We start from the raw sequence: 12,112 nt of genomic DNA on the forward strand, positions 1-12,112 counted from the left end.
ACAGAATCATGTCATCTGCAAAGAGGGAAAGTTTTACTTCCTCTTTCCCTATTTGGATCCCCTTTATATTTGCTTCTTGCCTTATTGCACTGGCTAGGAATTCTAATACTATGTTAAGGAAGAATGGAGAGAGTGGGCATCCTTGTCTGGTTCCTAATTTTAGAGGAAATGGCTTTAGCATTTTGCCATTAAGTATAATGCTAGCTGTGGGTTTGTCACACACAGCTTTTATTATACTGAGGAATGTTCCATGGATTCCTAGTTTCTCCAGAGCTTTTACCATAAAGGGGTGTTGGATCTTGTCAAATCCCTTTCTGCATCTGTTGAGACAATCGTGTGATTCATTTCCTTGCTCCTGTTGATGTGTTGAATAATATTAATTGATTTGCGTATGTTGAACCAGCTTTGCCTCCCTGTGCATGAACGCTGTTTGATCCTAGTGTATAATTTTTTTGCTGAGTTGCTGAAGTAGATTGGCCAGTATTTTGTTGAGATGTTTTTCATCAATATTCATCAAAGAAATGGGTTTATAATTCTCTTTCTTTGATTAATCTCTGTCTGGTTTTGGGTTATGGTGGCTTCGTGGAATGAGTTTGGCAAAGAGCCTTCATTTTCAGTTTTGTTGAAGAGCTTGAGAAGTATTCGTGTGAGCCCTGCTTTGAAGACTTTATAGAATTCATCTGTGAATCCATCTGGCCCTGGGCTTTTCTTGGATGGGTGGTCTCTTATTGCCATTTCTATTTTAGTGCTTGAAATAGGTTTGTTTAGTTGGTTTAGGTCTTTTTGGTTCAGTGTGACTATGCTAATATTGACTAGAAATTTATCCATTTCTTCTAGATTCTCAAATTTGTTGGCATAAAGGATGGGAAGTATTCCCTCATGATGCTCTGGATCTTGGTAATTTCTGTTATGATATTACCATTCTTGTCTGTGATTTTGTTTATTTGGGTGTGCTCCCTTCTTTTTTTGGTAAGATTTGCTAAGGGTTTGTCAATTTTGTTAATTTTTTTCAAAGATACAATGCGTTGTTTTGTTGATTCTTTCTATAGTTTTTTGGACTCCAATTCATTTAATTCTGCTTCGATTTTCATAATTTGCTTCCTTCTACTGGGATTGGGGTTGGTTTGTTGCTCTTTTTCCAAGAACTTAAGGTGGGACTTTAAATTGTTGGTTTGCAATTTTTCCAATTTTTTAATGTAAGCCTTCAGAGCTATAAATTTTCCTCTGAGTAATGCCTCTACTGTGTCCCAAAGGAGCTGATATTTTGTGTGCTCCTTTTTGCTAAATTTCATAAACTGTTGAATTTCTGTTCTGGTCTCCTTGATGAGCCATTCATGATTCAACAATGTGTTGTTCAATCTCCATGAGCTACAGGGTTTTCGTTGGTAGAGATGGGTGTTCAGTTCCAATTTGATGCCCTTGTGGTCTGAGGGAATGCAGGGAATAATTTCATTGTTTCTGAATCTGTATAGGTTTGTTTTATGTCCTAAAATGTCTGTTTTGGAAAATGTCCCATGTACTGCTGAAAAAAGCATATATTGTGATGTTGCTGAGTGAAATAATCTGCAGATGTCTATTAGATCTAGTTGGTCTATACAGTTGTTCAATTCTGAGGTTTCTCTATTGAGTTTGTGCCTGGTTGATCTGTCCATAGGTGAGAGTGGTGTGTTAAAGTCACCAACAATCACTGTTTTGATCTATGTGTGGTTTTAGTAAAAGTAAAGTTTGCTTGATGAAGTTCAGTACTCCGGGATTAGGTGTGCAGGTATTTAGGATGGTTATGTCCTCCTAGAGGAGAGATCCCTTTAGTAGTATGTAGCAACCTTCTTTGTCTATTCTCACTAATTTTAGTTTGAAGTCTATTTTACCTGATATGAGAATGGCAACTCCAGCCTGTTTATGGGGGCTGTTAGCTTGGTAAATTTTATTCCATCCTCTCACTTTCAAAAAAGTTTGTTTATGGGGGCATGATTTGTCTTTTGAAGACAGCAGAATGATGGATCTTGCTTTTTGATTCAACTAGACAGTCTATGTCGTTTAATTGGAGAGTTAAGTCCACTGATATTGAGGGTCAGGATTGAAAAATATTTACTAGTTCCTGCCACTTTTTAAAAGCTTTCCTTAGGGCCTGTGTCTTGACAGGTCTTGTGGTAATTAACTGGTATGCTTTTTGGGTGCCATTTCTTTGCAAGTACCACGTTTGTTGGGTTTTCAATTTGTAGAACATCTTTGAGAATTTCCTATAATGCTGGCTTGGTTGATAAGTAATGTTGCAACTTTTCCTTGGAATGGAATGTTTTTATTGTTCCCTCAGTTATGAATGAGAGCTTAGCTGGGTACAGTATTCTTGGTTGGTAGTTATTTATCTTAACGGCATGACATATATCCTTCCAATCTCGTCTTGCCTATATGGTCTCTGCTGAGAAATCTGTTGTTATTCTGATTGGTTTTCCTTTGTAGGTGACTGTTCTCTTCTCCATGGCTACTTTTAGGATCCTTTCTTTGGTCTTTATTGATCCTGTATGGATTATAATGTGGTGGTGGGATGTCCTTTTCTGTCAGGTCTTTTTGGGGTTCTAAAGGCTTCTTGTAACTGGATGGGCCTGCTCTTCTGGATAATTGGGAAGTTCTCTGAGATGATTCCCTAAAGTATATTTCCAATACCATTGACCTCTTTCTCCAGGCCCTCCTCAATAGCAATTAGCCTTAAATTAGGCTTCATAATTGTATTTTTGACCTTGTGAAGCATTCTCTCAAATTTTCAGGTTTGACTCATTTTCTGTTCTTTCTCCATAAACAATAAGACTATCTTCAATCCTGGAGATTCTCTCTTCTGCATTGTCTATCCTAAAAATAATTTCTACTTTGTTCTTCATCTCCCTGCTTTCTAATTGGTCATTTTTGATGTCTGGCATCTCTTGTTTTAGATCGTGTATGGACTTCTTTATCTCCTTGATATCCATTTGAGTGGTCTCTTTGAAGTCCTTTAGCTCAGCAGCTTTACTCTCATTGGACAATTGTTGGAGTTCGGTCAGCTTTTTGTTGGTGGATTCTATGAATTTGTCCATTTTTCATTGTCTAACTTCCTCATGTTCATGTAAATCCTTTTTTAGGTCCTCCTTTATGGCTTCTTCATGTTCACATATCTCTTTCTTTATGGTTTCCTCTTGTTTAGATGTGGTTTCCTCTTGTTCACGTATCTTTCTGTATGTTTTCAATAATCATGCTTACCAATTGCATTTGTGTAGCATTTAGAGGACTCTCCTCTAGTTTTGCTATTGTCTGTTCCATTGCCTGTTTATACTGGGTGGGAGATGCTATTCCTTGATTTGCCATTTTTCTCGAGTTTTTTGTTCTGCTCATTTGAAAATGAGAGCAAGACTAAAACTGTACAAGATTACAATTTTTAAGATATAACCAACCTAGAAATCTTTAGCTATAGTCTTTAGACAATAGAAGTTCACAATTTTAGATTGGTATTACCACTCTCTCTCTTTTTGTGCACTTACAGACACTTCTAACAATACCACCAATCACCATTTTATGACCCCAAAATCCCCACAATCCAATCTCTATGGATTGGACCTATGGTATAATTGAACACCTAGATATACAGTATTGCTCACTGGTGTGTTATAGTCTTATAGTGCACTTAGCACAGAATTCTTACTGGTGTTTTTCACTTAGTTATCTATCCATGCATTTCACCTCTTTTCCTCAAACATAAGTTGTCATGTGACATTTACTTAGATATGATAAACCCGCAGTGGAATTTAACATGAATGAGATAGCTAGCCATCTGCCCTGCAGAGGCTCACAATGAGCATACAGTCTGTGGTAAGAAACTGAATGGACAGGTGCATCACATTGGAAACCTAAATAAAGTGGGACCAGCGGATGGAGCTACTAACACCTAACTAGAAGTCCAGGAAGCTGTCTCAGAGGGATTAATATTTGAGTTGGATCTGATAGGTATTAAGAGTTTTGCAGGGGGAAAATAATGTGAAGGGCAGAGAGAAACAGCAAAGGCATGCAAGTCTGGATGGAATGGTGTTTTTAGGAACTGGTGGGCTACTAAATGTAATACGAAGACTGATAAGGCTGAGAGGTCTGGGCTTTGTGTGCTACACAATAGTGTACACTTCATCTGAGACATAATATAGAGCCAACAGACAACTTAAAGGAGCTGAGTAACTCTGCCTACAAGTGAAATGACGAAGTCCATGAATCATTTCATGAGGTTCTAGATGTATAGTCCCTGAAGCAATTTAAGAGTCATTTTGAAAATGATCCCATGATTATTTCCTTCCTTCCTTCCTCCCTTTCACTTCCTCCTTCCTTCCTTCTTTTCTTTTTTCTATGTCCCATTTAAGAGTTGTTTTACTGTATCTACCCACTTCCTATTTAACCTGTATACTGAGTGTGGGAGATAAATAAGTCTTATTGTTTATTGGTTGGCCATTGAACTATTATCAGGGGGTGATGCCTGGACTTAAAAAAACAACAGCTCCAGGGCTGGGAGTTTGGCCTGGTGGTAGAGTGCTTGCCTAGCATGCACGAAGACCGGGGTTCAATTCCTCGGTACCACATACATAGAAAAAAGCCAGGAGTGGTGCTGAGGCTCAAGTGGTAGAGCTCTAGCCTTGAGAAAGTCCAAGGACAGTGCTCAGGCCCTGAGCTCAAGCCCAGGAGTGGCCAAAACAACAACAACAACAAAAAAAACCCCAACAGGTCCAGATTTTGTATTAGTTGTGTTAACTGAAACAAAATTTGACTTTTATATTAAGATTTTAGCCAGAAACATTCCTCAGCTTTCTTGTGGTAGGTGCGCCATGTTCCTAAGTTTTAGGATTTCACTAAAATGAATGCGCTCACTTCCTACTTTATACCGCAGATGTTGATTTGGGTTATATTTGTTTCTTTCTCTATTTTGCTAATGGTCTACTTTTTCACCACATGTATGCTTCTTTTAACATGAAAATCCAGCTTCAAAGCAAAGTCCTCTACCCTCAGCTCCTAAAATAAACAGAAACTTTTCATATCATACCATAATAGGGAACTGTGTTTACCTATTATAAGAGCTTGTGGCCCTCCACAGTTGATAGGGAGAATCGAATGTCTGAGCACTCCACAGGAGCTGGAGTTCAAATTCAATGCCTCCGAGGTGGTCTGGAGTCAATATGAAAGATTTCACCTCTGGAAGAGTATGGTGCTCCATCACAAACTGTCCTGTTTGAGGGGAAAACATGCACTTGTAAGTTTGTTGTGAAACTTCAATAACTTCCACTCTCTAAAACTTCAGGGATAGCCAGGAGCCGGTGGCTCACACCTGTAATCCTAGCTACTCAGGAGGCTGAGATCTAAGGATCATGGTTCAAAGCCAGCCCAAGTAGGAAAGTCTGTGAGTCTCTTATCTCCAATTAATCACCAAAAAACTGGATATGGAGCTGTGGTTAAAAGTTTTGAGCACAAAGGCACAGGAACAGTGCCTATAGCTGCAGTTTAAGCCCTAGAATTGGCACAATACAACCAACCAATCAAACAAACCAGAAAAACTTCACTGATGGTATCATGAACAAATACAGCAGGTGGATTATTCTGTATGAATAAAACAATAAAGATAAAAAACATCTAACTTAAGATTTCACTTCCATTTTATATAAGTAAACATACAAGAATGTAATGACATTAAAAATAAATACAAAGGAAATTTCATTCAAAGTTTCTTTATAAAATGTTGGGGAAAAGCCCACACTGATATTACCTCGGAATTTGGCATGGGTTTTGAATTCAATAACGAGACGACCATCCTCTCGAATATAGATTCTTATGATCTGGAGTCTTGCAGACAGCACACTGTCTGTCTGGATTCCTGAATAGAAAACCACATGTAAAACACCCAGGAGTTAGAGCATGGAAAATAATTCTATGTACAGCATTTATCTCAGGGGCATGTACATAAACGTCAATGCACCTGAACATTTATTTGAATATGACATAAAAGGAAATCTATAGAGATAGTTACCAACTAGAGTACTATAACAAATCATTCCATGGTCTTTACTTTTACTGGTCTACAGTTCCTGACATGGACTCTTTAGACACTCAGGCATCATGTGGTTCCAGTGTAGGTCCATAGCTCATAAAAGAATGGATATAAATCTGGGCACAGTGGCTCACACCTATAATCCTAGCTATTTAGGAAGCTGAGATCTGAGGATCTTAGTTCAAAGCCAGCTCAGGCATTAAAGTCTGCGGGACTATTACCTCCAATTAACCATCAAAACACTGGAAGTGGCACTGTGGCTTAAGGGGTAGGGCAGTAGCCTTGAGCTGAAGAACTCAGGGGCAGCACCCAGGCCCTGAGTTCAAGTCCCACAATCGACAAAAAAAGAAAAAAAGAATGGATATAAAACTTCAAGTGTCAATCTTTGTATCAAAATATGGTTACAGTGCATCTGCTTCATAATGTATTTTTGTTTCTTTAATAGAGGACTAAGTAAGTCCTTAAGGCCGCATTTACTACGCAAACCCATAGAGAATGAAAGGGAATGTTGTAAAAGTTTAGCTACACAGGCATGATACAAGTAAGCTATGTCTTTAGAAAAGGTAATTGCTGTCATGTATGGATTCAGAATGACTAGCAACAAAAGTATAACCAACAGAGGAGAAAAATAAGTTAAAAAAGAAACAAAAATTGAGGAAAGCCTAAAGTTGAATATTTTCCCATGAGAAGTATAAAGCAAATAAATAGAGTACAAGTCATTTCATTGAAGGAAGAAGATATTTTCAGTGACTAAAAGGCCTTGAAGCTCTTATTAGTATTTCTCCCTCAGATACAATGCATTGCCCCACAGAGGGAGAAGGGGGAGTTAAGAGGGTTTAGGGTCAGGTTGAAGCTCAGGATACTGGAAATGAGAAAAACAAACAAAAAATGACCAAAAGAAAGAAAGAAAAACAAAGCATGTTCTACTAGAGTGAGCAGAAGAGATAGCAAAGGAATTTCAAGGAGTATTTTTGTGGTAGGATAAGGTGAATGCTATAAATAAGGAGTGAAGTATGCATTCCTAGCAGAGGAGAGGTCTCAGATCAGCTCTCTGGGCCTCCTCCAAACAAGATTCAAGGAAGACCATCTTAAAAATTTAGCACTATTTTAAAAAATACTCAGGTCAGAGTGTGGCCTAGTGGTAGAGTGCTTGTCTATCATGCATGAAGCCCTGGGTTTGATTCCTCGTTACCATACACACAGAAAAAGCCAGAAGTGATGCTGAGGCTCAAGTGGTGGAACACTAGTCTTGTTAAATCTCAAGGACAGTGCCGAGGTCCTGAGTTCAAGCTCCAAGACTGGCAAAATAAAATCTCTAGATCAAATGAATGGAGTAGACTACTTGACACACCAACCATTTTCATGGGTCTTATTTGAAGATCTTTGTGTTGTTTAGACAAGATGGGCTGTACTAGGGATAACTGAGCTTGATTACTTCCAAAAAACACAAACTCCCCGAATCCCTACTAGACAACCTGGGACCATTACCTGCCCTTGGCTCTCACTTCTTAACCATAAGCAGGCAGGCATGGTTCTCTACAAGCACAACAGATCTGCACATTTTTCAGACTCAAGAGACCTTCCCCTAACTTTCTATAAGGCAACAGGAATGCAGCTGTGGTTACAAGCCTCTACACCTGGGTCTAGTTGTGACTGAGGGTGAGGTAGGAAGAGTGCAGATGTCTGTGCATACCTGTTCTCCAGAGAACTGTGTCATAGAAGAAGGAGAATTCCATCTCGGTGTGGTGTTCCAAAGAAGCCCAGCCCCTAGGGGCCGTCACATAAATGTAGGACACATACAGAGGCACGTGCACGGTCAGGAAGGACTGAGCAGAATCCCTCACCTGCCAAGGAAACAATGTGCAAGGAAACAGGTTTATTCCTTCTCTGGGATGAGAGGGCATATGTTCAGCCTCTTAACATTCACTCACGTGCTGGTCATGAGATAGTGATTTCTCAAGAGTCATACCTATAAACCGGGAGTGTGGCCTAGTGGTAGAGTTCTTGCCTAGCATGCACAAACTCCTGGGTTCGATTCCTCGGTACCATATACACAAAAAGCCAGAAGTGGTGCTGTGACTCAAGTGGTAGAGAATTAACCTTGAGCAAAAAGTGTCCAAGAACTGTGCCCAGGCCCTGAGTTTAAGCCCCGGGACTGGCAAAAAAGTCATATCTACACTCTATTTAACAACAACAACAACAACAACAATAATAATAAATATTTTGGTGCTATTATTGGGGCTTGGCCTCTTCCTTGGCACTACCCCTTAGTTTTTTCACTCAAGGCTTATACAGATTTATCATTTGAGTCAAAGCTTCACTTTCAGCTTTCTGGTCGTTTGTTGCCTGGCTTGGCTTTGAACCACAATCTTCACATCTCAAACTCTTGTGGAGCTGGAATTACAGGCAAGAGCCATTGGTGCCCAGCTTATGCTTTGCTTTTTAAAAGCTAGGGCAAGAAGGTAGAAAGTGGCCAGGATACTTGTTGGTACATATGATCTGTGAAGGCTTTTCTGAGGATACTCTTGAATAGCCCTTATAATGAGAGAAGTAGCTTTACTTTTACTCTGGTTGCTAGAAGCCTGAGCTGAAGTGTTAAGCATCACAGTTACTCCCATGAATCAATCTGGTGACACTGGGACTCACCATTCAGTCTAACTGCCCTCTGCCAATTGTGTGTCAGTAACCTATAGAAAAGGCTGATCCTGTAATGGGGAAGACATCTAAAGTGCACCACTCAGGAACACTCACAACTGGCTGCTTCAGGGAGTACTCTCCCCTCTTGTTCCAGGAACAAAGGCAGTTCAGAACTGCATGGTCGTGTACAATTTCCTGGCCTGTACAATGCTTTGGAAACAAAGTTGAAAAGGAAGCACTTCCAAGACAATACCATTTTTTAAGGGGCTTCCTGTTATTGCTACTGATTTGGACCAAAAACATTTCTACTATTCAATGAACAAAAATTGTATGGGAAGATAATAAAATCCTAGCAAAGTTTCCCTTATGAGGCTGGGTATGTGTGTGAGTAGAGAAGTGGCCTATTCATTTAAAAATGTTTTATTATCTTCCCCTCCATAAATTTCTTTTATAACAAAAAAAACTAAGTTAGTTACTGTAATATGGAAAAAAATAAACTAGATCTCGGCTCTAGGTTTGATATTTTTCTATATGACAAATTAGTAGTGATGATGATGGTGATGATGATGATGATGATTTAAGATTTGAAAAAGAAGGCCCCTTTTTCCTTTGGTTAACTTTGAGATAAGGTCTGCCTTCATGCTTAGGGTTATCACAAACTGTGATCCTCCTCCTACTGGCACTTCCTCACATTTCTATGAAGACAAGCCACTATGCCCAGTCATGCTTTCTCCACTGCTTGGGATGACAGGGGTGCCACGATACCCCACCATGGGTTGAGAAAAAATTCATGCTCCCCTTTGGCTAGACTGGAATTGCATTCCCTGATCTCTGCCTCTCAAGTAGCTAACATGTAGGCTTGAATCACAATTCCTGGAGCATCAGCTCCAATTACTTTTAATGAAATAGAAAACAGCGAAATACTTCAGTGTATCTGTTTTTCTTCTGTGTTGATTTTAAAAGTAGGGCACAATGAAAGCTATTGAAATTATTTTGGGAAGGGGAGAAGAGAAGTAGGGGAGTGTGATTGGATACATCATAAATGTGCAGAAATGAAATAATGAAGTTTTCTTCTATATATAATGAAGCTAATAAAAATGTGAAAGACAGGGGCCAGGAGTTTGGCCTAGTGGTTAAAGTGCTTGCCTAGCATGTATGAAGACCCGAGTTTGATTCCTCGGTACCACATGCATAGAAAAAAGCCGGAAGTGGTGCTGAGGCTCAAGTGGTAGAGCTCTAGCCTTGAGAAAGTCCAAGGGCAGTGCTCAGGCCCTGAGCTCAAGCCCAGATTGGCAAAAAAAAAATAAATAAAATTTTAAAAAAATGTGAAAGACAGAACATTCATTAAAGAAAATTGGTTGTGGTCTTTTAGATTTGTAAGCATATGCTAAACAGAAAAAACAAAAAGCACAGAGAAGCTACCAGGACTTAGAGTCCTGTTGTGCATTTTCCAGTGACTGTAGGTTATGTAAGTATATAAACCTAATCAAGCTTTAAGAGAAGATTAGACTCAGTAGAGGGCAGTAGTGTATGCAAGATAAGAAGCAACAGAATGGAGGCACACAAAGCAAACAAACTTTAACCAAAATGATTAGGTCTCTCTACACGTTTTCTGTTTCAGTAAAATTAAACTTAATTTGTAATGAAGAACAGAAGCCTAAAAATTTGATAGAAATGCTCAAAACTGGGATTGACTTGTTTAGAATTAATTTCTCCATGAGGACAGATGAGTTCAGTCTCATTAGCTCACTAATGTATTATAATGCTTCAATAACCTCTATAACTTTTTCTAAAAAACACTGTTATCATTTCTAATATATGTGGCACACACAAGTATACATCCACATATACACAGATATGTATGCAAATGTATGCATATAAATGAATGTACACATAGGCATATGTATATATACATATATGCATGTTAATATATATGTGTATAATACTACTATATATTATACACTATAATATGCAATATTATAATACAGAATAATGCACATATACACATGTGCATGTATATATTTTCCAGGTATTGCTTGTTTGCATAAGTATTAAACTGAAATATTTTTTTAATTTTATTTTTATTGTAATTAATAAAAGGGTTACATGATATTTTGCCAGATAGAAGGTGCATTAAACTGAAATATTTTAAGCAGTTATTTTTCCTCAGTCTTTGGACAACATTAATTTTCTTGTCCTTGGGAAAACAAAGTCTTACCACCTGCCATTCCGGTTCATTTCCCCAACTGAGGAAGAGAATGCATCTACAGTACATCTGTCTACAGGTTATTACTATAATCCTACAACCAAATTATCCTAACATTAAATCTTTTTCATTTTCCAAAATACACAGAGAGAAAAGCAAATCTATCTGGAAAAGTAAATAGTTTTTGTAAATATGACCTCGACAGACAGTATTTCCCATATTAACTCAATTAGAGACTGGTAGGTGCTCTCTAGCCATAGGCTACGAAGGTCCTGCTTCAGCAACTTGTAAAGAAGACTCTTTGTTAGATGACTCAGTTCCAGATATACACCAGCTGAGCTGCCTCAGGAACAAGCAGAGTTGGAAATAATACACATGCACACAGAGCCCTCAGTGAACCCCAGATGAGCCCACAGAGCCCCCACCTGGAAATCAGCAGTTACAGAGCCCCCACAGACATCAATCAGCTCTGTCATGTCATAGTATGCATCGAAGGTCCAAACGCAGCTCTTCAGGTTCAGGTGTTTGTAGAGCTGGATGGTCTTGGGTTCTCGCACACTGGGGTCAAACTGAAAAGGGCGGTCATAGCCAGGGCCCAGGGCAGTGTTGTCATAGACCACGTCATCCAGGAACCCTGCCTCTGCCAGGTGGGAAAGAAGGAAGGATAATTCAGACTGTGGAGGCCTAGGAGTTGGGTAAGAGAGGGGACCCATATTTTTGACAATGCAAGAACTCTGTTTATCGGAGACTCTCCATTGAGCAACCAGATCTCCCCATTCACGGTGAGATGACAAGAAGAATTGGTGAAGAGTGGATCTGCCTGTTGTTAGGTGTTAGTGGATGACTCTGGGGCACAAACACCAAGAAAAAACGAAAGTAACAATACCACAGTACACCATGGAATAGGGATACAAGTTTAAACTCTCTGGGTAAAAGTTTTGTAGCACAAGTGACAATATGATCTGAATGAGTTAATATGATACTGGGCATGATGGTATATGAGGCAGATGGAAGAGGATCTTGAATTTGAAGCTAGACTGGACTATATAGTGAGACTGTGGAGAAGAGGGAGGGAGAGAGAAACACAGAGGGGGGGAGGGATGGATGGATGGATGGAAACAGGGAGAGGGAGAGAGAGAGGGAGAGAGAGAGAGAGAGAGAGAGAGAGAGAGAGAGAGAGAGAGAGAGAGAGAGAGAGAGAGAGAGAGAGAGAGGGAGAGAGG

The 12,112-nt window shown here is 39.3% G+C and overlaps 1 protein-coding gene across 1 annotated transcript in view; it reads right to left on the reverse strand.

Moving 5' to 3' along the window:
• The window catches only part of Fras1 (Fraser extracellular matrix complex subunit 1), a 272,346-nt gene that overhangs the window by 13,239 nt on the left and 246,995 nt on the right, over window positions 1-12,112 (reverse strand). Inside the window, exons 65-68 of the mRNA XM_090343975.1 lie at window positions 11,315-11,529; window positions 7,740-7,890; window positions 5,765-5,872; window positions 5,070-5,229 (exon numbers count right to left, since the gene is read on the reverse strand). Coding sequence (XP_090200101.1) covers window positions 5,070-5,229; window positions 5,765-5,872; window positions 7,740-7,890; window positions 11,315-11,529 — 634 coding nt within the window. The remainder of the gene's footprint in view (window positions 1-5,069; window positions 5,230-5,764; window positions 5,873-7,739; window positions 7,891-11,314; window positions 11,530-12,112) is intronic.

Source organism: Megascapheus bottae, chromosome 13 (genome assembly GCF_031878675.1).
Source record: "Megascapheus bottae isolate mThoBot1 chromosome 13, mThoBot2.hap1, whole genome shotgun sequence".
In the NCBI taxonomy this organism is placed as follows: domain Eukaryota; kingdom Metazoa; phylum Chordata; class Mammalia; order Rodentia; family Geomyidae; genus Megascapheus; species Megascapheus bottae.